This window comes from Camelus dromedarius, chromosome 16, assembly GCF_036321535.1.
Source record: "Camelus dromedarius isolate mCamDro1 chromosome 16, mCamDro1.pat, whole genome shotgun sequence".
Lineage (NCBI taxonomy): Eukaryota > Metazoa > Chordata > Mammalia > Artiodactyla > Camelidae > Camelus > Camelus dromedarius.
In genome coordinates this window covers 19,951,127-19,975,957 of record NC_087451.1, presented here as the reverse complement: position 1 = coordinate 19,975,957, position 24,831 = coordinate 19,951,127, and the positions used below count along the sequence as shown (strand labels likewise).

General features: G+C 42.8%; 1 protein-coding gene across 6 annotated transcripts in view; it reads left to right on the top strand.

Annotated features, from left to right (window-relative positions):
- MYH10 (myosin heavy chain 10) overlaps positions 1 to 24,831 on the top strand; it is a 118,776-nt gene that overhangs the window by 13,919 nt on the left and 80,026 nt on the right. For all 6 annotated transcript variants that reach the window (XM_064495243.1, XM_031467645.2, XM_064495244.1 and 3 more), the window contains exons 3-4: positions 5,003 to 5,159; positions 13,879 to 13,906. In XM_064495243.1, the coding sequence (XP_064351313.1) occupies positions 5,003 to 5,159; positions 13,879 to 13,906 (185 nt within the window). The remainder of the gene's footprint in view (positions 1 to 5,002; positions 5,160 to 13,878; positions 13,907 to 24,831) is intronic.

Genomic DNA, 24,831 nt, shown 5'->3' with positions numbered 1-24,831 from the left:
GACGAGCATGCGTAGGTCAGTCAGGCATTTACATCCTTCCCAGCTGGGCTTTGGGCTGGTCTGTTTCTGGTATACTCTAAACTCTTAGGTGTAGCATTCAGGGTCCCAGCTGAAAGCCTGGGGTGCTTGCTGTCCTCCTGGGTGGCCTTACATGCTGCTGGAAGCTCTGCTTATTTACTTGCTTTCTTAGCAACAGTTTTGGGGACTTGTAACTATTATCTGCCTAAAAAGAAAATAACAGTAACTGTACCATCAAATAGTCAGTCACTGATCAGATTTTCCTAATGTCTCATAATTGTTTATTATAGTTGGCCTATTCAAGTCGGGATCCAAACAAGGTCAATATATTATAATTGGTTGTTATTTCTCTTCTATATGACTCACCTTTTTTTTAAAAAGAAACAAAAGTCTATTGTGCTGTAGAATTTCCCATATTCTGGATTTTGCATTCCTGGGTGCTTCCTGTAAACTGGTAGTCCAGAGGCTTGATCCGATTTGGATTCAGGAGGCCCAGGAGGCCGGGTTGTCTCTCACTTGGTGATGTTGAGATGCTTCAGTGAGTCATTTTGGGTTTTATCGGCCTGATTTGTGCCTTTTACACAGGAGTGTTTGCCATTCACCTAGAGTTTTAGTGCCGGTGATGGGTGCTATCCTGAAGCATCATTTGATGAGGGAACAAGATGCTGATAATCTAATGTCATCACACCTTCGGTGTTTATTAGCTTGATGAATTCTGTTAACTCATTGCATATTACCTGCCTCACACACACACACACACGCGTGCGCGCAATTTTCTTCAAATTGATTTTATTTATTTAAAATTAATTTTTTTTTTGGTTTTTTGGGGGGTAACTAGGTTTGTTTATTTTCATTTATTTATTTTTTAATGGAGGTGCTGGGGATTGAACACAGGACCTCATGCATGCTAAGCACGTGCTCTACCACTAAGCTATACCATCCTGTCTTCAAGTTTATTTTTGATTATTGTTCTTTTTACAGAATTTTGACCTTTTTTTCCTAAAGAAGCAATAACAATTAAAATTTTTGTTATCTTTTCTCTGCTGTCAGTATTCATTTTTCCTAAGTATTTTAAATTGATTTTATCTTTGTACTTTTTATTATTTTATTTTTGCTTTACTTTTCTTTAAGAGTCTGTGTTATATTACATTCTGTTGCAGTCAAATCTATTGCCTAAAGTTTTCTTTTAGCTTTTTTTTTTTTTTTTTTTTAGCATTTTGTAGAGAATGTCCACAGGTCATTTCCCTGAATATTCTGGGTGATGATTTTTTCCTTATTATATAAGGTTGTCATTTTAAAAAATAATTCACATAATGAATTTAATCTAGGTTTTGCAAGTGGTGTGGGTGAATTAGTCTTTCTTCTCTCCTTTCCTCTCGGGTGGAGGTCTGCTTGCTTCTGAGAGCTCTGCAGGATTGTGCAGTGTTCCCCGCTCAGTACCCCGTTCCTAATAGGAGACTGTCGTAGCTGCTCCGTTGCATTGACATCTACACCTGCCTCCACTTCCTGCTTCTCTAATCCTTCAAAGCCATGAAATGATAACGTGTGCATATCTCTGCTTTCTTAACTGGAGGCCTGACACTAAAGGATGAGTAAAATTTCCCAGCACTGGGCAGGAGGCGGGGGTTCCAGGCAGTGATCAGCACAGATGGGAGCCTGGAGGCACAGCGCAGCACAGGGTTTCTAAAAAATTGCAAGTTTTTGTGCAAGTCTTTTTGTCTGTCTCTCTCAGGTAAGGTATATAATAACGTTACTTGGTGTCTAAAAACCTTTGCAGACTTATTCCTCCAGCCTTTGCAGTTCATTAAAATGTTCTCTTGGCTTTAGGATTCCGGTATTTCCAGCTGTTCCTGAGGTATTCTCCTGGGCTCCCCTGTTGTAATGCATCTCCTTTTAAGCACAGTCTCAGGATGTTAAAAGGGGATTCATTATCTTTCCCCGCAAATCAAATGATTCTCCTGTTTGACAGTGGCCTTTCCAGGCTCTAAAGCTTGACAACCTTGACATCATCTGTAACTTGTGTCTTGAGTGATTTTTCTCTGTTCTGGGTTCCAAGTACTGCTGAGTCTCCATCCTGCTTTGTCCGTGACTCATCCCACCTCCGTCTGTGTCTTTCTCTTCTTGCATCCCGGCCAGTCACTGTGCTAGGACCGGTGGAGACATCTGAGCCTCCTGCTTCTCACCTCTTGCCCTTTCAATCCATTTTCCACGTGGCTGCCAGATTTATACTTTTTCAGAAAGACCTCTTTTCGTCCATCACTCTTCTCCCCTGATGCTCAGCCGCCCGGAGAGGACAACATCTAAATGGTTTCGTTTGCCTCTCTGGGCTCTTCTCTCACTTTCCATGGTCCAAACTGTTGTCAGCTCGACCGCTCTCCACTGTGTCGTGGATATACCCTGCCACCAAGTTTTACAGTCATCCCATGTTAATGGCAATTCCTTTATGCCTCCTTTCGACCCAATCATCTTTAAAAAGAACATCAAAGGTCATCTAGGTCTGGACTTTGCACCTGGTTTTACAGTTTCTGACAAGATGGCCGTGACTTTGAGTGCCCGGGGTTTCTTACGTGTGCCACTCCCAAGTGTCTCTGCTGTTTGTGATACCTGTTCATCTCTCTCTTTTTTTGTACCATTCTCTTTGTAGTGCCTTATTGTGTCTTTTTTTTTTTTAATGAAGTATAGTCAGTTTACAATGTTGTGTCAATTTCTGGTGTACAGGCACAGTACATTGTCTTGTTTCATACCTAGAGCGTATGTTTCTTGAAGGTGCTTAATTAATACCTTGTGTGGGTATTCAGATACTTAATAATGAAGTTTAATATGAACTTACGGCCTCCAGAGAAATTATTTTAATGACATAATGCCCTCCTGCCATATACCGTGGGGAAGACAAAAGTGATACAGTCCTGGTTCAGTTATCAGTTGTGCAGGAGCCCAACATTTGAGCTGATTTTCGAGGCAGAAGTTTAGCTCCTTCGGCACTTCCATTTAGCATTCCCACTGAAACTCGTATTACTGCTTCTCTTTGGCAAGCAGAGGACACTGATGATTATTCAACCTTGTTTTTTGATGACTTACTCATATTTGTGAGACTTATTCATCTTTGTAATCCTACTCCTCAGAAAAGTACCCAGCACATGGTAGACACACATGTTGGGATGATTTCTGATTACAGATGTCATTGTTATGATGTGTTACCATGCCTTACATGCCATGGGATGTTGATCTGGATTTGCGTATTTTAATTTTCTTGGAGTTGTTGTTTTGGCCAGCCTGTAATTATTTGCCTCTTACAAAAGAAAGTGAAGGGCAGAATTTGTAGCTTTGTGATAGACAGTTATCTCATTTCTGAATAAAAAAGTGGAGGCTGTTTATGTAACAATTCATTGGGATGTGGAGCTAGGATTTGTCGAATTTACTGTGTATAAATTAAATGCAATAAAAGATATAAATGTTGAGACTGCCTCTCTTTGGTTTTCTCACCCTTAGTCAAATCTCTGTTTTTGTGTCCCTCGTTGCCTTTTCGTCCCGTGGGCGTCAGAGAGAGCAGAGCTAGTTAGACAGGAGGTTCGGTTGGTAGAAGGAGCCAGGCTGTGAGGGTGGGAGGCCTGAGAGCCAGCCCCAGTTCTCAGGGATGTGATGCTGGACGGTCCCCCGGCTGCAGACCCCGGGTCAGCAAGGTGGGGCACGTCATTACAGCGGCCCCAGGCAAACAGGGGCGGTGTCCATCTGGTCAGTGCAGAAGTCAGGCAAACAGCCCAAATCGGTGAGCTCTGGGCGGAGCCCTCCCCTGCCTTTGTCCTCTTCCCGAGTGCTAATCTAGATCGGAAATCCATTTGGCCTCCAGTGGGAGGGGAGCAGAGATAAAGGAGAACAGCTCTAGAGGTGGCTCTGATCACTGAAACTTTTGGGCATCCTCTCTCCCCGTTTCAGCGTTCAGAATAGAGTGGGCTCGAGAGCGCCTTCTGGTGGCCGCTGCCGAAGGTTTCAGCCTTTCTGGCCCCCGCGGAGGTTGGAGTCCCCTCCGGACTCCCTGGGGAGTAGACGTGGAGCCCAACATTACCACTCGACCCCTTTTCTGGGGTCCTCTTGCCTTTAGATGTGGTCTCCCCGAATCACCCGAAGGAAGAGGTCCTCTCCTAGTGTCCTCAGCCCCAGTGAGGCCCGAGCATCTGGCAGCAATCCTGACCGCTCTTGTTTTTCCCATAACTCCCAGAGTCAGTTCTCAGAAATCATTCTGTGTGAATTCAAAAACCCCAAAAGGCAAAAGTGCTCACAGTATTAATTCTGAGTAATGATTCACCCTATCTATCAGTAAAGTTTGTGTCTTCTAGACTGGCGGCTCTTAGGAATTATTGAGGGCCCCAAAGAGCTTTTGTTTACATGAGTTATTGACTGTGCTTAGAAATTAACATAAAATTTTCAAATATTTATCAATTCATTTAAAAATAAACATATAACAAGTTGTCATAAATTATTTTTATGGAAAAAAACAGTATTTTCCCCCAAAAAAAATCAGAAGAGAAAAATATCTCTTTAATAATAATCTTTTAAGGTAATTATGGATATTCCTCTTTGATACTGTGCCCAAACTTGACAAATCATATTTCCTTAAAGATTAGCTGCAACGTGGAATCTGAAACTTTAATGAACTTTTCACACCTTAGACACTCGTGAGAGAATGAGTATGAAAAGGCAAATGACGTATTGTTTAAACAATGGCTCTGTGAAACCATGAAGTATATATTATTATTTGCATTTGACAGATGAGGAAATTGACTCTGGGAAAGTACTACTTAATAAGCTATCTGTGGGAGAACAACTTGTGGTTTGGAATTGCCCGTTATGGGCTCGATTTAATTTTAGGGATAGATTAATTGTGCAGGATTACTGTGTGGTTTGTCTCCTGATTGTATTCTGTCTGATATACACAGTTGTTTCTGTTTCTGATTTTAACACTATATTTTATTTTTATCTATTCTAGACTTATTCTGGACTCTTCTGTGTAGTCATAAATCCTTACAAGAATCTTCCAATTTACTCTGAGAACATTATTGAAATGTACAGAGGGAAGAAACGTCACGAGATGCCTCCTCACATCTATGCTATCTCTGAATCTGCTTACAGATGCATGCTTCAAGGTAACTGGAAATGTCAGAATACTAAATACTCAGAAATTCTTAAATATAATTTGTTTTTTTTAATATCAATCTTCTATAGAGGGCTTTAAGTTTTTTATTTTTTAAAGATTAAAAAGGATGTGATGGGTATAACTCTGTGGTAGAACACATACTTAGCACACATGAGGTCTTGGGTTCAACCCTCAGTACCTCCATTAAAAAAAGGAAAAAAAGATTAAAAGAAAAATAGAAGATGATTATTGTAGAAAAATTATGAATTCTTAAGATTAGAGTGGGCAATATGGCCATTTTATTTTTTTATTTTTTATTATTTACTTGGTTGTTTTTATCGCAGGATATAGCCATTTTCTGTAGGCAGCTGGTAATTATGCCTGTTGCTTCACACATACTTCGTGTTAATTTTTATGTTAGAAAGCATCTAGTTTTTATATACATTTAATCTCCACCAGAAGCCAGTATAATCAAAGCTCAAATGCATTAGTTTTAAAAACCAACGGGAAGAATAATAGGAAAAGTGGATGCGTCATTGGGGAAAAGAAAGCTTAAAAAATATTTTTTATTTACATTCATGAAAAAGGACACAACAAAAGTTAATCAGCATGTGTCAAGTTGGTTGACTGTTTTCTTTTGGATTTAGAATGAAATAAAAATTTGAAGAGTCATTCATTTGAATTAGGGCTTCATACACAGTGGTTTGTGGAGGGATGGACTTTTTTTTGAAAACTAGAAGGTAGCAGTTTTGAATGCATTTAACATTATTGCTCAACAAGACTGCGTTTAAACATAGGACTTCCTAGCACCATGTAAAATCTGTAATTACTCTCCCTCTCTCTCCTTTTATTTTTTAAAAAATAAATTCTATAAGGTATAATAAAATCTGTGAGGTTCTTCTGAAACAGTCCCGTGATCTTTGGAAAACAGAGAATGCTGCATCCACCCATCAAATCACAGGTCATGAAAGGCTGCCTGGGTGCCGGGTCTAAGGTAGGGGGAGGGAGTTCACAAGTACAAGAGCCATTTCCTGCTCAGGTATCACTTGGATGCTTATTATTTATCAGGTCCTCTGAGGCAGAACAGAAAGAGCTTAAAGACTAGAACAGTGGCATGGTTTCATAAGGAGAGGTTCAGAGTCCAAAATGAGCTTAGGCTTTAAAAAAAAAAGATTAAATTTAATAACCTTTCCTTAGATTCAGAGCCAAAGAATGTTAAGAAATGGCCATGGCTTTGATAAATTGCTGTTAGACAGTGGAGAAAGAAGAATCATCAGCTTTTCTGTTGGTGTCTGAGTCTGTCTCTGTAAAGAAGGATGATCTTTATATGCAGAAAAGCACTTGTATGAATGAGCAAACTTTGCCTTATATGGGAGAAGAAATTGGCGAAAGTACACTCCTTCTATAATTGAATCCATATTTCTTGGTCTAAATAAATACATTCTCACAATTGAGATTATTGACCCCTTGGTCTTTAAAGTATTATGTAGAAGGGGAGTTTCCAGAAGGCTGGGATGAGCTCACATATAGAATTCTAATTTTTAAAAAGGGGAAGAGGTTCCACACTCATGAGCTTAACATACCTACCAGGAAAGATTCTAGACTCTGTTGTTAACAGTCTGAAAACAGCCTGAAAATGTTCATCACATTACTTTAGGCTAAGTAGGAAGGGAAATACAGGAGACAGTGTTAACAGAGAATGAGGACTTGTGCATGGCATTGCATATAGCCTTCTGCGACGTCCTCGTGGCTGTCTGCTGAAAAGTTGGGCTTGAGGTGCTGGTTAGTGATCGAGGTTGGCTAGGTGTCAGGTGTGCACCGAGGGGTTGGTGCCCTTTCCAACGTCCCAGTCAGCATACCTAAAGCTGTATGATGCATGTCCATAAAATTTATAGATGACATGAAACTGGGAGGAAAAATAAATACATTTGATGAAAGAAATAGAATTTTCTGAAGCTCTTGGCAGGATGAATGCTGGATTGAGCCTAATAGAATAGTTACTGCCCCATTACTGGGTTATATATGAATACAGAATGAGGAAGATGGGGCTTACCAGCATATGGCATAATGATTAATACCAAAAACAGTATTATGAGCCAGGCTCTGGGCTAAGTGCTATCTGTGTGTTATTTAATCCACAACAACAGTCCTAAAAGGTGACTAGAACTGCTGTCCCTGTTTCACTGAGGCACAGAAAGTTACATAACTTGACCAAGAAAATGTAGTTGGTGGTCTTGGTTTGTTTGTTTGTTTGTTTTGACGGGGTGTAGTAAGTAGGCTTATTTATTTATTCTTGGAGGGGGTAGTGGGGTTGAACCCAGGACCTCCTGCATGCTAAGCAAGCAGTCTACCACTTGAGCTATACCCTCCTCCCCTGACCAAGAAAATGTAGATAGTAAGAGCTAGGATTCAAACCCCAGGCAGTGTGACACGTTCTCATCCACAGTAATAAACTTCCATGTGAAAGTTAAAAGAATTAGGCAGGAAGACTGAACTGAGACACATGCCTAGTCTTACAGAGCATGGTGTGGACGGCAAAATTAGATGCTCTCAGTGGAGAGGGAGTCATTGGGCTCAGACTGCTCATTTGCAGCCCTATGTGTTAGAAACTGAGTCCAGGAGCACGGAGACCTCCGCCCCAGTGGACGAAATCACGCGAGAGGACCTAAGGCTGCTGCTGCCCCAGGCTCCCCCACCACGTGCTCCTCCTCCTCTGCTCCCCATGGCTCACCGTGGCCTCCCACTCAAGCCAGCTTCCACTCAGTAGCGGCCAACACTGCTCGCAACCTTCTGTTGCCATAGGCAGATATAAAGGCAAATTTTGCTGTAACAGTTGTTACAGGGGCCACCTGCTTGGGCCACATGAGTATTTATGACCTGAGATTCTGCCGTCTTCCTGGACTCTTAGAGTGACATCCACAGCTCCTCATTTCCTCAGTTTCCCAGTCATGTCTTCATTTCCGTAATGCTCTCTTTTCATTTTGCCTTCGGTAACTCCCACTCTGATGTGCAGACTTCCCTACACATTCAGTGTCTTCACTGACTGTTTTATTTTCCTCTGGGCTGTAACTGAAACTTGGCTTTCCCCTGAGGATGGGGTTTCAGCCCACTCACTGAGGATGGCCCCATCACTCAGATCCTGTGTGCTGGGCGATGGGGCCCTGTCCTTTCTCCCAGGGCATCAGCTGGACCATCATTACTCTTTACCCCTTGAGAACACTGCACCTGCTCTGCCTGCCCTCATGGCTTGTGGCAGCTCTCTTCTGGGTTCCCCTCCTCCCTCCGTGATGGGTCTGGCCCCGGCCACATTTCCTCTCTGCCTCAGGCCCTGCTGTAATCCTGGGGTATCTCCTAGTTTTTCATGATAAACCAGCCCCTTTATCTCTCAGATCCTTCATCTTCTCTTCTCACGCTCCGACACCCTAGACTTTGCTTCCCTCTGAAATTACCTTTTCTTCAAATAGTTTTCAGAAACTCTGTTGCAGAATCCTTCCTTGTTGGCAGTTCTGGCAGTAAGCCTCCTGACCGTGTTCTTTGACGCCATTTACATCTCCGGTCCATTGGTGGTTCTGCTTTTCCCCTGTGTATTATCAGTACCGACTTCACTTTCTTCCTTGTGTGGTTTAGATTTCATAGTCTGTCATTTCTACTATCTACTGTCAATGTCCTAAACCCCGTATTCCTCTGTTCTTTTGTTATACATCGAGGAAGGCTTCAGAAAGTCAGAAAATGTGTAACATCAAATACAGCAGTAAATATAAATCTCTTTACCCGCCCCCCCATAAATAACAGAACCTAATATAATCGTACGCCACTTACAAGAGCAATGTCTCAAAGCAGAAGAACTGTAGCAGCACGGTGATCGGCATTCCCTCAACCAAATATGTGCGGAAAGAAAGCACCAATTAAAGTCACCTCAAGTCTAACGTAGACTTCAGAGTAAAACCAGGAACAGAGGGCATTATTTTATGTCAGGAAAAGGAATGTCTAATAATGAATTATAGTTGCCTTGAATCTATATATTGAATTTTATAATGTGCAAATACAGACAGTAGGAGACAGTAACACTCCTTCCCCTGAGAAGGTGTAAAATGTAGGAAAACCCTTCTAGTGACTGTGTTAGAGGATACAACAAAAATAAAACCAATATCATAGTAATAAGTGCTAGAAAAACTAAGGGTACGGACATCAGAGAGGAAGGGTTAGTGAGGGATGGAACAGTGATGTCACAGGGTGATAAATTTACAGATGTAGTTATGCTTTAACCAAAAATAAATAAACGTTAGCAATAGACACAAATATATGTAACCTGAATGAGAAATTGCAAAACTTTTTAATGGATGTACTGAGGTTCTGAACCCAGGACCTTGTGCATGCTAAGCATGCGCCCTACCACTGAGCTGTACCCTACCCCCTGCAAAACTTCTTTGAAGTCTTAAAGAAATGTAGAGGCATGGCATGTTACTGGATGGGAAAACTAAATATATGTAGTTTTATTAATATCTCATTTGCATACAATAGAATTCAGCTATTTTAGTGTATGGTTCTTTGACTTTTATCGAGGGCATGTAGTTGTGTAACTATACTCAAGATACAGTTCTGTCTTCCGCCCAAATTTCTACATGCTCCTTGTAATCATTCCTTCCCTCTAATCTGTGGCAACCACTGATTTTTTTTTTCTTTGTGACTATAGTTTTGCCTTTTCCAGAACTTCATGTAATCATACACACGTTAGCCTTTTCAGTGCGGCTTCTGTCACTAGCGGAATGCATTTGAGCATCCTTCGTCAGCAGCTCACTCACTGCTTTTTAGTTCTGGGTAGTCTTCCACTGGGTGCGTGTCCACTGTTTATTTATTCACTGAAGTGTTTGAAGGGCCTTTCTTAGGTAGTTTCCAGTTCTTGGCCCTCGGGGCCCTAGAAGCATTTGTATACAGGTTTTTGGTAAGTTTTCATTTCATTTGGGTTAATACCCAAGAGTAGGACTGCTGGGTGCTTAACTTTATAAGAAATTACCAAACTCTTTTCCAGAGTGGCTGTGCCGTTTTCACCTTCACTAGCAAAGGATGCAAGTTCTGGTTCTGCATCCTGTCGGCACTTGGTATTGTCGATTTTTGTATTAAATCGTACTCTCTCTAATAACTGGGTAGTGGCATTGCATTGTGGCATTTCCCTAGTGACTGATGGTATTAAGCATCTTTGATGTGCTCATGCCACCTGTATATCTTTGGGAACGTGTCCAGATCTCTTGACCATTTAAAAAAAAATTGGGTGGTTTGTTTTCTTATTCAGTTTTGGGAATTTGTTCTAAAATTTAGTTACAAGTCTTAATGGATAAGTGATTTGCAATTTTTTCCCACCCACTCTGTGATCCATTTTGAGTTAATTTTCTTACATGGTGCAAGATATGGATTGTAGTTCATTATTTTTACGTGTGGACATCCAGTTGGTCTTGGCACCACTTGCTGAGAAGACAGTTTTTTTCTCCAGTGAATTGCATTTGTCAGGATTCTCTGTTCCTTTGATCTATATTGTCTTTTGTTTGTTTCTTTGTTTGTTTATTTGTTTTTTAATATTTTGTAGAATTCACCAGTGAAGCTGTGTTTTCTTTGTGAGATTTTTTTAACTACAAGTTCAATTTCTTTAATAGATAGAGGTCTATTCAGGTTATTGTTTCTCCTTGAATGAACTTTAATAGTTTATGTATATCTTTTAAACACATTGTCCTGGGGAGGGTATAACTCAGTGGTAGAGTGCGTGCTTAGCGTGCACAAAGTCCTGGGTTCAATCCTCGGTAGCTCCACATTGAAGAAAAAAAAATTAATTAAAAATACAAAAGTAACCCTAATTACCTCCCCCCAAAAAACGAAAACCAAAAAAATTTATACACATTGTCCCATTATTTTAGTTGTCAAACTTCTTGGCATGAAGTATTTCCTGGTGTTTCCCTGTTACCCTTTTGGTATTTCTGGGATCTATAGTGGTTTTCCCTTTCTTCTTCCAGATGTTGGTAATTTGTGTCTTTTTCCTAATCATTTTATCTAGAGATTTATCAATTTCATCAGTCTTCTCAAAGAGTCGGCATCTGGTCACTAATTTTTTTTTCCTCTTTTCTGTTTCCCATTTCATTGATTTCTTTCCTTGTTGTTTCCTTTTTTCTACTTACTTTGAGTTTAATGTGCTCTTTTCTAGTTTTTTAAGGTAGGAGTTGAGGTCAATGATTTGAAACCTTTTTCCACTATTGAAAATATAATTTGACTTGGATTTATTGAGTGTTCCATATGTGTTTTTTTGAGAGGTGCTTTGGGAAATAACTGAGCCATCAGACGAGTCTCTGTTCTTTAGGAGGCTAGCTGCATTTTTGAAAGTAAAATTGTTTCCCTTAAATGTCACTTTACAGCTGTGTCTGGTTACATTTACAGGTTTTTAGAGTATACAGATCATTGTAAACTATTGTGGCACTTAAGGTGGTCCTTGAAGGGAGTAAGAGGATTCCATGAAGCAGAAGGGAGGAACAGTGCAATTGCAGACTCGGAGAGAATCTTTGAGGTTGTCGAGCCCACCCCTTATTTGTGCTGATAGTGAAACTGAGGCCCAGAGCTGTAGAAAACCAGACAGACATGACAAGAACAGGTGACTGTGGCTAGAAGAGAGTTTTTTGTTTTATTTTGATTTTTTGTCGGGGTGGAGTGGGGTGAGAAGCGTGGGGGAGAGACGTCTGGAGCAGATTTGAAGAGTAGATTGTGGTTGTGAAGGTCTCAAATTCCAGACAATGGTAACAGCATGTCCAGGTTCAGGAAGAAAGCTGTTCTGAATAAATTAGGAGGCAATTTAATTTTGGTTAATTTTTGTGTATATTTTGATTCCTTTAATGTATAAACTAGTTCAGAAAAGCCCTAAGATCTTGATTTGGTGGAGTTCTATAGACGTTGCTCAGACCAGGAGAATTTAGGGGTATGAGGGTTCATACTTACAATGAATAAGCAAGAACTTGGTAAAATCCTGGTTTTTATAGGTGAGGAATCAGTGACCAGCAAGGAATCAATGCCTCATTTGTGATGCATGGTCGGTTTGTGGCAGGGCTGGACCTGGGGCAGAAGATTCCAGTTCCCACTGTCTGGCCAGCGCCTGGCCCGGCACCGCCTGCTGGAGGTCTCTCAGTAGAGTAGGCCTAAGGCTAACTGTCCGTTCCGGGAATATAGAAGCCGGACAGTCTGCAATCTCAGGCAGCACATTCAAGCAGGGCGGGCAGTTGGTAGCATCGTTTGTCTAACTCCAAAAGGTGATTTAAAGAAGGAAACAGTGAGGAGCCTGAGGAGGAAGGTCTGGGTACCTTCCCAGAGGAGGTACCACTGAGCTGAGCATGAAAGGACAGGTGGAGATGATCCAAGTGGTTGTGGCTCCAGGGAGAACGTGGCAAAGAAAGGATGTGGTGTGCTCCTGGGAAAGTGAGCAAAGGGGTCAGCGTCAGCTCCGCGCTGGGCATGTTGCCTGCGGCAGCCGGAAGAAAGAATAAAACCGTGGTTAGGAGCTATTAGGAATTACATTAGACCCGAGGGGCTGGGCAGTGAAACGCTCTTTGTATAACTCAGTTTATACATAGAGTATACAAATGGATGTTTTAGTAATAGTCTGTGGAAAGGGTCTGACACAGTGAGTGAACTTTTTATCTCTCTCTGATGGACATCATCTGTGCCTGAACTACTGTGAGATCTTCACTGGGCACCTGGTGGCATCCACCAGAGGAAAAGCAAAGCACAGCACAGGGAACGACAAAAATGCTACCTGGCTGGGCCCCGTGACCTCAGTTCCATTAGAGGAAATGACATTGTTGGCTGGGAGTATGGAGAACACGGGTGCTAGAGGTGGACCGGCCTGGCTTCTCACCTGGCATCCTTGCCCCTCTAGCCGTGTGACTGGAGGACTGAGTTCCTCGAAGAACATTTCTCATCCGTAAGATAGAGATGATGATGCTTGTAAGTGATTGGAAATCATCCAGCCGCATTGGTGGTTTTGTCCTTGGGCTACACGTGGGTTTGCATTTCACCTTTTCACGTGAACAGTTCGGCAAAATATGAATACTTAAATCATTAATCACTTTAAAATCATGTTAGATTTTTTTCATTGTACAGCCTTTCATTATTTTTGGTGTATTTGACATTCTGACTTGCAACAGTGGTTCAACGTCATACAGATTTTATCCTCCTTCAATCTTCTCCACTCAGCATTTGATACTTTTTTTTTTCTCTGTTAAGGTCAAATTAATAATGATTCCTTGCTGGTTGTGGGTTTACTTGAAAGGCAGTGCATTCCATTCCCGGCCCCGCATCAGAATCACCTGGGGAACCTATTTAAACAGGGGTTTTCAGTCTCTACCTGCTGAGATGATTTAGCGAAGGTGGAGCTCTGGAAAGTTCATTTTTATAAAACTTCCCAGTTGAATCTGATGAGCATCAGGGTTTGAGAATCCAGGTTGATGAGGCATGTAAACTCGACTGAACCTGGATTGTTACCTACCCTGGAGAGTCCGGCATGTGTGTGAGTGAACTTGACCAGATTTAGGACTACATAATATATAATAGGGTTGGGGAAGTGTTAACTTGCTCTGAGAGGAGCAGAGTTACTAATACTCTATAGGATATTACTGCAACTTTATTATTATATCAAATACTTTAAAAAACCAGGCAAATGGTCACTTTCTTTTTTTTGTTTGTTTTGTTTTGTTTTGTAGATCGTGAGGACCAGTCAATTCTTTGCACGTAAGTAAATGTTGAATGTTCAGACTTTTATTTGATTCTGTTGGAAAGTAGAGCAATTTTTTTTTGGTATGGGGGAGGGGGAAATGGAGCAGTAATTTAAGAGTTTGATGTAAAGCTTGCAGTTTTTGTTTTAAGACTTAAGATGTATGACTTACTTAAATCTGGTGTTCCTGTTTGGTTGTCAAACTGAGCTTTTCACACACTTCATATTGTCAACCTGTGAAACTTTATCTCTGGTTTCTTTGTCCAAGAGTTCACCTACTTGGATATTTCAGGAATTTGCCCACATCACCCAGTGTTACCCAGTGAGCATTGATTATCATGTGCCTTGAGTACCGTGTGCGAAGAGAGTCGGGCTTGAATAAAAGGAAGAGCAGGACAGGAAGGGGTCAGATTTGCGCTTTATGAAAGATCACGTGGGCTGCAGAGGGAAGGGGGGTCAGGAGGGAGAGTTAAAACTGGAAGACGAGTTAGGCGGCTATTCAGTTATCTACGTGAGAGAGGATGGTGACCTCAGTGCAGGTGTGGTCAGGTGGTCATGAGCCTAGAGCAGTGGGTGAATCTAAATGGTGTTCAGTTGAGGAGACAGACTCCCCAGGACGCGGTGAGCGGTGATTTACGTGCTTAAGAAAAGGAGCTCAGAGAGGAGGAGGAGGAGTCGGCTGATTTCAAGTTGTCTTCTGATGCAGGAAGGTGGAGGAACGGGTTCGGAGTGGAAGGTAGGGAGTTTGGTTGAGGACACTGACTTGGAGGTGCCTGTGGCTCATCTGAGTGGAGCTGTCCCCAGGCCGCTGGCCACGTGGATGTGGAGTGTGGAGAGCTGTGCCCGGAGGCGGAGCTGGCTGGTGGCCTGGGTGGTGGTGGAAGCCGCGATCACAGGAGTGGGAGGAAGAGGACCAGGTGCCACAGAGCGCTCAAGCCGCCGGCCAAGAGGAGGCCGGATGGAGTGGTGACACAGACGCGGGGGAGGGACATTTCAAGAAACAGGGCATGGTCAGCACATCATGCTGTTGAGATTGAGGGTGATTTACAGAGACCCGTGCCTGGGGTTTCGCCATAGCGCAGGGAGGTAGGCAGTGGAGGACTGCGTGCACCCCGGGGACTGCGTGCGCCGGGGACTGCGTGCGCGGGGCCGGGGAGGGAGGGCGGAGCCGGCCAGCAGTGGAGGCATGACTGTTGCAGGGCAGGGTGGGGGTGGAAAAATTTTTATAAAGTTCCAAAAAACCAACTGTAGGCCTCCTACTTTCAAATAACTCGAGAATGTGAAAAGAGTAGTAACTGAATAGTAGTAAGAAATCAACAGAGAAGTTTTTGTTGTTACTGGTGGTGTTTTTAACGTGGGAGAGATTAAATGCTGATGAGAGGGAGACAGAGTCAGGGCAGTGAGAGCCGAGGGGCCAGGAGGGTACAGGGCTGGATGTCTGGACAGGAGCAGGGGAGATCCGGCTCCTCTAGGGTGACAGGGTGGGGAGGGGGCAGCCTGGGACTCGAGAACTTTCCCGTCTATGAAGTAGACACTTTGTGCTTAGTAAGAAGGAGGAGGGGAGAAGGAGAAATAGCTGACACTAGTCTGCTTTGTTGTACATTGTATGCCAGCGTTGTTTAGCCTCTGAGTTGTATAAATTAGGTTCTCCTAAACAACAAACCGCCCTGACACTTAATGACTTAAAACGGGTTTCCCTGCAGTTGGATTTGGCTCAGCTGGTCGTTTCTGCTGATCTGGGCCAGGCTGAGCCGTCTCACCTGAGGCTTGCTCCTGCCTCTGTGGTCAGCTGCTGGGGTGGCTGGGGGCTGGCTGACTGTTGGCTGGGTGCCTTGGTAGGTCCTTTAATTCTCCGGTGGCTTAGCCCTGGTTTTGACATGGCGGCAGGGTTCCAAGAGCATTGGGAGCGAGAGCTCCCACATGTAAGGGTTGGCCAAGTTTCTGCTATATCCCATTCCTAAGCCAGACACCTGGCCAAGGCCAGGGTCAGTGTGGGAAGCACGACCAAAGTGGGGGGTAGAGCAAGGTGTGAAACACTGGGGCCACTGCTGGGGACAGTGAGTCCCCCATGAGAGTGTTGGAATGAAACCAGATCCAATCCACCAAAAGATCGAACAGTTGCAGTTCTTTTAAGTGGATGCAGATGGGGGACACTGGAGTGAGAGAACTGACTACATTGGCAAGAGAAACTGTCACTTGGAGCATGGGATATGGGTGGGTGGTTGATAGGAAGGAGGTGGGTCAGAGCACTAGGGATCGTGTTATAATAGAACCGGTCACCGTGGGGATACTGGAACGTCGGAGCAGGAGTAGGCAGCGTGGCCACATGATGAGTTGGTCACACCTCGGTGTGGCCACAGGAGCGGGCTGCTGGAGAAGAGAGGTAGGAGGAGGTTGAGGGTTGAGTTGAGGGCCTCAGGGAGTCAAGGGGCCCGGGGTTTGGGGTGTATCATTCACATGAGGACAGGAGGGGCTGGGCGACGCACAGCAGGGGTGAAGTGAGGGCCGTGGCCTCCGGTAAGCCCTTCATAAAGCTAAATTATTTCACTTAGACGAATGTCCTTTATTCCAAGATAATACCCTTCCCAGTTTTTTTGGGATAGAAAGTGCTTTCTTTTTTTAAACAGGAGTGGAGGTTTTTGTTTGTTTTTAATGGTCTTACTAGGCAAAATATATCCAAGTGTCAGAACCACTGCTCCTGCTGTATGTGACCTCAGAGGGGCGGGGATGAGGGGGTGGGGCTTTTGTAATAAGAGGGTCTGGAATCAGCATTAAGGAGAGTGAGAAGGATACCTCTGGCTTTCTTCCTGACTCTTTGTGCGCATGCGTGTGCAGGTGTGCAGTGTGGGAGAGGTGAGATGTGTCTTCACCTGAGAAAGCTGCCCCGAGGAGATGGGGGAAGTGTTCAGTTAGGAGGCTGAGAACATGGTGACTTTGCACACCATGGAATGGGGGTCCTAGAGAGTATGGAGGAAGAGAGGGGGCAGGGGGCAGAAGATAGTGGGGTTTGGAGTCAGGAGAAAGAAAATGCAACATGAGAGCAGAGGGTAGGAATGAAAAGCGACCAGAGGAACTGCATTGTAGGCAGTGGATCCGGGGGCAAATGTGAGTCTGAAGGATCCCTGTGGAGTCGTCTCTGGGCCCTGGTGGAGAGAGGAGGGGACTCGGGCCCTCGGGAGGCAGCAGCCTTGGCTCAAACTTACTGGCCTCTAGTGGATTCCTAGCTCAGGTGGGCAGCCACGCAACCAGATTAGTTCTAGACCCTCATCCTTGTCACGGTCCCCTGTGGCTTCTTAAAGAATCAGTGTGCCAGGTGGCCAAGGGTGGTCTGGTGAGCGTTCCAGGTGCAGAGGGCAGCAGGTGAGACGTGGTACCAGGCGGTGTACAGGTAACTTGATGTTGCTGGAGCATAAGGTGTGCAGTAGGGAATATGTGCCAGTTTACACTCAACACGCCTGAACATTAACCTTTATCCTGTACAAACAGGATGCATCTCCCAATATCCTTCTTTCCATCATCAACACAATGTGTTTCAGGGCCCAAGGCTTAAAATCTCAGTCTGCTTTGACTCTTCCCTCTCTTTTACCCGTTTCTAGTTGTCACCTTAGTTCACGTTTCTTCCCATCTTGTCCAAGCCCCACCCAGCACCTGAAGTCTGACCCATTTTGGTGGATCCTGGCCCACTTTCCAGCCTTCAGCTTCTTCCTCCCTCCAGGGAGGAAATATGCCCAATTTGATTTGCAGAGATACAGCAAGTTCCAGCCCACACCAGTGTCCTTTCATTGGGCTCTTTCCCTTTATATATTGTAGTACATTACTTATTTGGGTCATATGTATCTTTTTTTAATAACTAGACAGTAAGGTAGCAACTGTGACTTTACCTTGATTGCTTTTTAATTGTCCCCTGAGAGCCTGGCACACTGTTCTGAACTTACTTAGGAACTGGATAAAAATTCAAACAAAAGAATGAATCTCTTAATTAAGTAGGAACCAAGGAAACAGGCTTAAGTACAGATTAGGAAGTTATAGATACAAATGAACACTGCATGTGTTTTCAAATGGTTTTCTAATACCATTTTATAAAGACATTTTATTTTGAAACTTCAAACCTCCACAAAAGTAGGATAGTAGGTGACCCCCAATATGACCCCCATCACCCAGCTTCAGTGATGTTTAAATTTTTATCACATTTTCTTTACTTCATTTTTTCCTTTTTTTTAACTTTTGCTGATGCATTTCCCCAAGTTTTTATTTTAAAAAATTCAAAAGCTGGATTTTACTGAAGAGTTGAAAAAAATGGTACTTTTTTTCTTTTAATTGAAGTACAGTCACAGTGTGTCAATTTCTGGTATACAGCACAATGTCCCAGTCATGCATAAACATATGTATAAGGAGTGATACTTTAAATGCTCTTGTACCCTTCACTTAAATGTGTCCATTCTCTGTACACACAGCACTTTTTTTTTTTGACCATTTGCAGGTTGTTTGCAGACATCCTGACCCTTTACCCCTAGACACGCAGCCGGTGTCCCCTGAGAGCAAGGGCGTTCCCACATAACCAGGCCATTATCACACTTGAGAAGCTTGACAGTGGCTCAGTAATGTCATCTCCTGTAGAATCCATATTCAAATGTCCATAATAGTCCTCAACATGTTTTATTAACTTTAAAAAAAACCCACGATCCTGTCAAGCTCTCACTCCTTGCATTCCTTACGTCTCTTCATTTTAATTCTAGGCTAGTCTGTTCACTTTCCCCCCCCTTTTTTTTTTTCCAATTCCATTGGCTGTCTTCAAAAAAGTCAGTTATTTAGAACCTGATCTACAAATGTCTTTTAATTTTTTTTTTTTAATGAAGGTACTGGGAGTTGAACCCAGGACCTCATGCATGCTAAGCATGCTCTCTACCACTTGACCTATCCCCTCACCCCCTACAAATGTCTTTTTAAAACACCTATTTTGAAGCAGTTCTGACCCTGACTTCCCAGGCCCCACTCCTCCACGTGGGCCTGCATGCAGACACTGGCCACAAGCTCAGGGTTGCCAGGCCTCCTGTACTTCTGACCAAACAGCTACACGTTTGGGGGTCGCCATGGCCCACTCAGATTCGATACTTTGCTAAAATGACAAATCAGAGCCAACCAAAAGAAGAGACACATAGGGTGAGGTCTGGGGGGTTCCTAAAGACACAGCTTCCGTACCTCCAGACCCCTCCCCTCCACGCACATCAGTGTATGTCACCAACCCGGGAGCTCATCCGAGCTTTACAATCCAGTTTTTACTGGGTTTCATCATGCAGGCACGATTGATTGAATCATTGTCTACATGATTGGACTCAGTGTCTCCCCACTCCCCTCCCAGGAAGTGAGGCTCACATCACATGATTCCAAGGCCCAAACCCCTGATCACCATTTTTGGTCCTTCAGCTTGGCCAGTCCCCATCCTGGAGCTACCTAGGAGCCCACCATGACTAGCAAGGACATTCCATGTACTTAGAGGCTCCCTCCCAGGAACCAAGAACAAAGACCAACCAAATTCTTTATTATCCAGCATCAGTTAATAGAGTCAAGTCACCACAAGAATCTAGTCACTGCAGCGCCATGAAATGAGCACAGTAAGTGAGCTCCTTCTGCTTACGAGCGAGGGAGGAACAGAATTTGTGTGGCCTGCCTGCAGGGTCACAGTGATGGTGATCCTGCATACAGTAAGCAGGGGGCCGGCTGCAGGTCACATACCTCTCCTCTTTGACTGGGTGGTTCTGGAGCTTGGATGACCATTTTTGTTGAGGACTTTTTGAAATGTCTGGTAGCAGGAAACACTTGGGGAGGGAATAACTGATGTTTGGCAGAACCAAGGGTTAGTGAGCACTGATTTATGTTTGTCACCAGAAGTGCCCATTATGGGCACTAGCACTTGTAATTAGACGGTTATTGTTGTTTTCGACAGATGTTTGCATCAATGAATAAGCTTAGATTTACAAGTCTCCTAGCAGCTGGCTATATCTTCCTGGGCACAGAGGAGCAGTCATCAAGTACCATGTTTGTTTTCTTTTCTTTTCTTTCCTTTTTTTTTTTTTTTAAATTAAGTTTTCTGAACATTGCGTTATGAATATTTTCAAGCGTAAAGCAAAGTTGAAGGAATTTGGGCATCAAGACCCATATATCTACCACCTCGATTCTAGCGTTAATATTTCACTCTACTTGCTGATTACATATGGATCTGTTCATCCCTCTCCATCCATAGAGCCATTTTATTGTTTGTATTCGGAGGAAAACTTTTCCATCTGGGGCCCCGTGATAGGGGGCCTGCAAACTGACATTAGACAGATGAACAGGAGAAGAGACAAGGCATATTTATACATGCATGTGGGAGTATTCAGTGATGAGTAACTTGCTGAAAACCAGAAATAAAAGGCTTACATACTAAATTTAACAAAATGAGGGGTGTAGGAGGACTAGGGCTCCTAGGGGAAAGCCTGTTGGGCTTTATGATGCTGATAGACAGCTGAATTTGCACTTGTTGGTGCTGAGGGTCAGACTTCTTCTCAGTCAGGAATCCCTGGGATGGGGAGGGGAGGTGGTCAGTGGCAGCTATGTTTTCTGGAACCTCTCCTTAAGTTTAAGTGATACTTCTTCCTGCGGCTGCAGATTGTTTAAGTGTTCCCAGTTTCAACTGAAAACCACTTTGATGGGCTGTTAATCTGATGCCTTTGTAGATATCAGTACACTTCCCTCTGAATACATCAGCATCTGTGACATTAACCAAAGTCCAGTATTTACATCTTTATCTTTTGAGATAAAATTTACATATAATGAAATGTACAGATCTTATGTATGTTCTGGGTTATTTGTCAGCTAAACCCCTCTTAAGATAGAGAACATTATCATCACCCTAGAGAGCTCTCTCCTGTATCCAGCAAAATTCCTATTCTCACTTCTTTTAGCATCACTGTATTTTCTTAATTCTTCGATGCTACCAGTTATGATATTTAATAACAGCTTTTTGTGCTTCTATCTATTAGAGCTACATTGTGGCTTAAGAAATACCAAATGTGAAACAATGTATCCCATACTTAAGAAAATACAATATGTTCCCTGGTGCCTTTGAGAGCCACCAAATAAAGAACTCTATGAGTGTATAACCGAGGTCTTCTTAAATTTAGTGCACGGCGGAGCTAATTAAGTTTTCCATATGATAATTGTCAACAAAAATTCAGTTGATCTAAGAAAGAAATGGAAAATTTTGTTCGAGCCAAATTTGGGGATCATCACCCAGGACGAGCATTGCAGACAGCTCTGAGAACTGTTCTGCCCATGTGGAAATCAAGGCAGTTACATCAGTTTTTTTGAGACAGGGGGCTGTATTTTTGAGACAGAGTGGCGTATTATTGACAGTTTACGTAATCCAGGTCTAAGTGTCATCCTGGTGTGTCATGTGACTCCTTAAAAGATCAAGAAGGAATGTTACCTTTTAAAGAGTTGTCTTGTTGATGCTAGGAGATTGTTGCCCTTTATGGTGGAGCTGGTGTTCCTGCCGATGGGGAGGTTTGGTCCATGCATGATGCAGGTATACGATGCACAGTGGCGAGGGGTGAGGAGGTCAAAGGGCAGAGAAGAATTTGTTTAAATTGTTCTTGTCTTGCCACAAAAATGAGCTTTATTTCATAGAATAGGTAGTCATTTTTTTTTAATTGGAGATCATCTTTTTATTGACATATAGTCAGTTTACAATGTTATGTCAGTTTCCAGTGTACAGCATCATGTTTCAGTCATACATATGTTCATTTTCATATTCTTTTTCATTATGGTTTACTACAAGATATTATAGTTCCCTGTGTTACACAGAAGAAACTTGTGGTATATCTATTTTATATATAGTACAGTCTTTACGTACCAGTTATTTTATATTGAGTACCTCTGTTTACAGAGGTTTCACGAAGAGAAAGTACAATTGGCAGCAACAGTTTTTTAAAAAATCAATACTCGTGATTTGATGGCTTCTCTTTAAGCTTTACGCTTCTAGTCATTTACTCTCTAATTTACTTTCCCCCCGAAAGATGAACATTTAATTTACCCTCTAGCCTCATCTGCGTACAACTCCCCGCCAGCCTTTATTTCTGAAGACTCGGGCAGGCAGTGTGAGCTCCCACTTGAGAATCCAAACCCCCTGCTTATTAGTCAGTATTCTGCTGTCCTGGCAAGGACTTCCTTGATCGTGAGAGAGCACTCCATGTAATTGGAAGTGAAATCCTGTTAAGAGTGTAATCCTCATGTTGACTTTCCTTCTCATTTTAATTAAAATTCACAGTCACCCTTGGTGAGAAAATTACTCTGTTCTCTAAGCCCCCCTTTAAAAAAAAACAGTTTACATTTTATGACTTTTAACTGCTGGTTAACTAGTTTATCTCCTTTTGAGTGTGTTTGACTATAAAATAACAATTGGGGAACAGTGGTTGCTTCACATCAGCCTTCTATCAGCGTGTAACAACAGATTTTTTTGGTTAAGAAATTTTATCATATACAAGTGTTACATCACGGTGATGATAAGGTAACCTGGATTTCAGACGCTTGTTGATTCTTGCTGTAAGTAAATACCTTAAAAGACAGCCATATCAATAGAATTAAGTAGGTAAGGCAACCCTGAAATAGACCCCATAAGTGCAGTCAGCTGATCTTGACAGGGGATCGAAGGCAGCACGATGGAGCAAAGATTGTCTCTTTAACAAATGGTGCTGGATCAGCTGGACATCCACATGCAAAACAGGAAAGAAAAAAACACCCAGAGTGAATCCTAATGCAAAGGATGACCTTAGGGCTGATCACAGGTAAAAATGTACCATTCTGGTTATAACAGAGGCGGATAACAGAGGCGGCTGTGCGTGTGTGGGTGCAGGAGGGATATGGGAAATCTCTACCTTCCTCTCAGTTGTGCTGTAAACCTAAAACTGCTCTTAAAAAAACAAAGTCTTAAAAAATATAAACAAGGCAACAAAAAAAAAACATTGTGTTGTCAGATGGGAGTTGGAATTCTTTCTTGTCCCAGCTCTGCTGTAGCCCTCGGTGAGCCGGTCAGCTTCTCTAGACCTCAAGTTTGCTTTTCCAATGACTCTTCGTTTTAGATTTCCTCAAGTCTTAAAACCTGTGGGGATTTTTAGATGATTGTAGCTTTGTCTCAGTGAGAGCTGTGTTGTGGGAAAGAGTGTACAAATCAGCTTGTAAATGGAAGTTTAAAATGTTTCAAGCAAATCTTCCAGAAAAAGGAATCAACATCTTTGCAAATGTTACCTCCACTAATCTCTGCGGGGGTATCCTTGTCATCTCTGTTTACATACCACGTGATCCAAGGCTGACACTAGCTCGTATGCGTGTTTAATAAGACCTGAACCCAAGTCTGTCTTGATCACAAAACCCCTGCTCTTCCCAGTAGGCTGCTTTCTGATAGAACAGAGTTTCGAAACTGGAGGAAATTGTCAACTAATGTTTTATATAAATGTTGAAGTAACATATATATGTGGTTTCCATATTGAGGTTATCTACAGCAAGAACTTCAGGCAAAGGGTGTTTTTGAAGCTCGGCTGAATTTGATGTTACAGACGTCCAGAGAGAATAAAAACAAAACTAGTTAAAATCAGGGAACGGGGGTTTCTCATTGGGGAAATACCCACAGTCCGGAAGGGGTTCAGAGAAAGATCCCAGAATTCATCATGGGTTAATGATCTGCTTGGCTACTCACCCCTGCTGTTTTTAACATTGTTTTGGATTGTGTGTCCCTTTGAGAAGCCATAGACCTCTCTAGAAAACACAGATACCTTCAGGTTAGAAGCTTCTGGTCTTTTATGTCTGAATGTGCTGCAGCGCACACAGGGCACCCCCGCCCCCAGCAGGCTGCTTGTTCTGTCCTCCTGTTAACCTTGAACTTGTGCCCAGAGACCAGCAGAGAGACCCGCAGCCCCTCACAGGACAGAACTGCTGCGTCGCTAGATCTCGTCTCGTTGGTGGAAATGATGTCAGATTCCCTTTATCCTCATCACTCTTTGAGGATTTGGCCTGCTGTTCCTTTGAGGATTCTCCTAATTTCCTTCGAGAGAAGTCTGCTGCGCTTTCTTTGTGGTTTCCTGCCCCTTTTGTTCAAGCTTCTCTATTTCGCCCTTTTTCCATCTGGGACAGATGTGCCATTTCCCCTTTTAAAAAATTTTTTCTAAGAATTATATTCCTTTGATCCTGCTACCTCTTTCATGTTCAAATCAGGGGTTATCACTTTTTTTTCCCCCAACTTCTGTCAGTTTCTTCCTCGTCACTGTTGACCCGCTAACTGGTTGTTACCGCTAAGCCATTTATTGAGAAACTTCCGGCCAGATGCCGGGCTCGGCTCTTGGCGTGCGTTATCTCAGTCCTGTGAAGTAGCCGTATCTCATTTTAAAGGAGTAGGAACTGAGGCCCAGCTGAGTAGCTTGCCCAAAGCCCCATAGCTGGGAGTGGTGGACAGCTTCTGAATCTGGGTGGGTCACCAGGACACCGTGGCCTGCTTCTTAACCACTTTACTAACACTACAGATTCATAAAGGAAGTTAGCGTTTAGTAATTCAAATTGCCTCCGTGTGGTGGATGACTGGTTGAGTGGACAATAATGGGTAATATTTATTGCATCCTAATTATATGCTTTAGATGAGCTTTTTTTCTTCACAACAGCCTTACATGTTAGAAGCTATTATCCGCATTTTGAGGTGGAGTGTGTAAGTCTCAGCATCTCCCCTCATGGGACCTCAACCAGAAGGTACTGGAAAAAGTCTTAGGAGCAATATTTTCTTTTCTTTATTTTTTTATTAACCTAAGGAAAAGGAACTTTTTTGTTTTGACACCTTTATTGTGGTGTAATTCCTATACAGTAAATATACATATTTCAGATGTACAATTTGGTGAATTTTGATAGATGTCTACACTTAGGA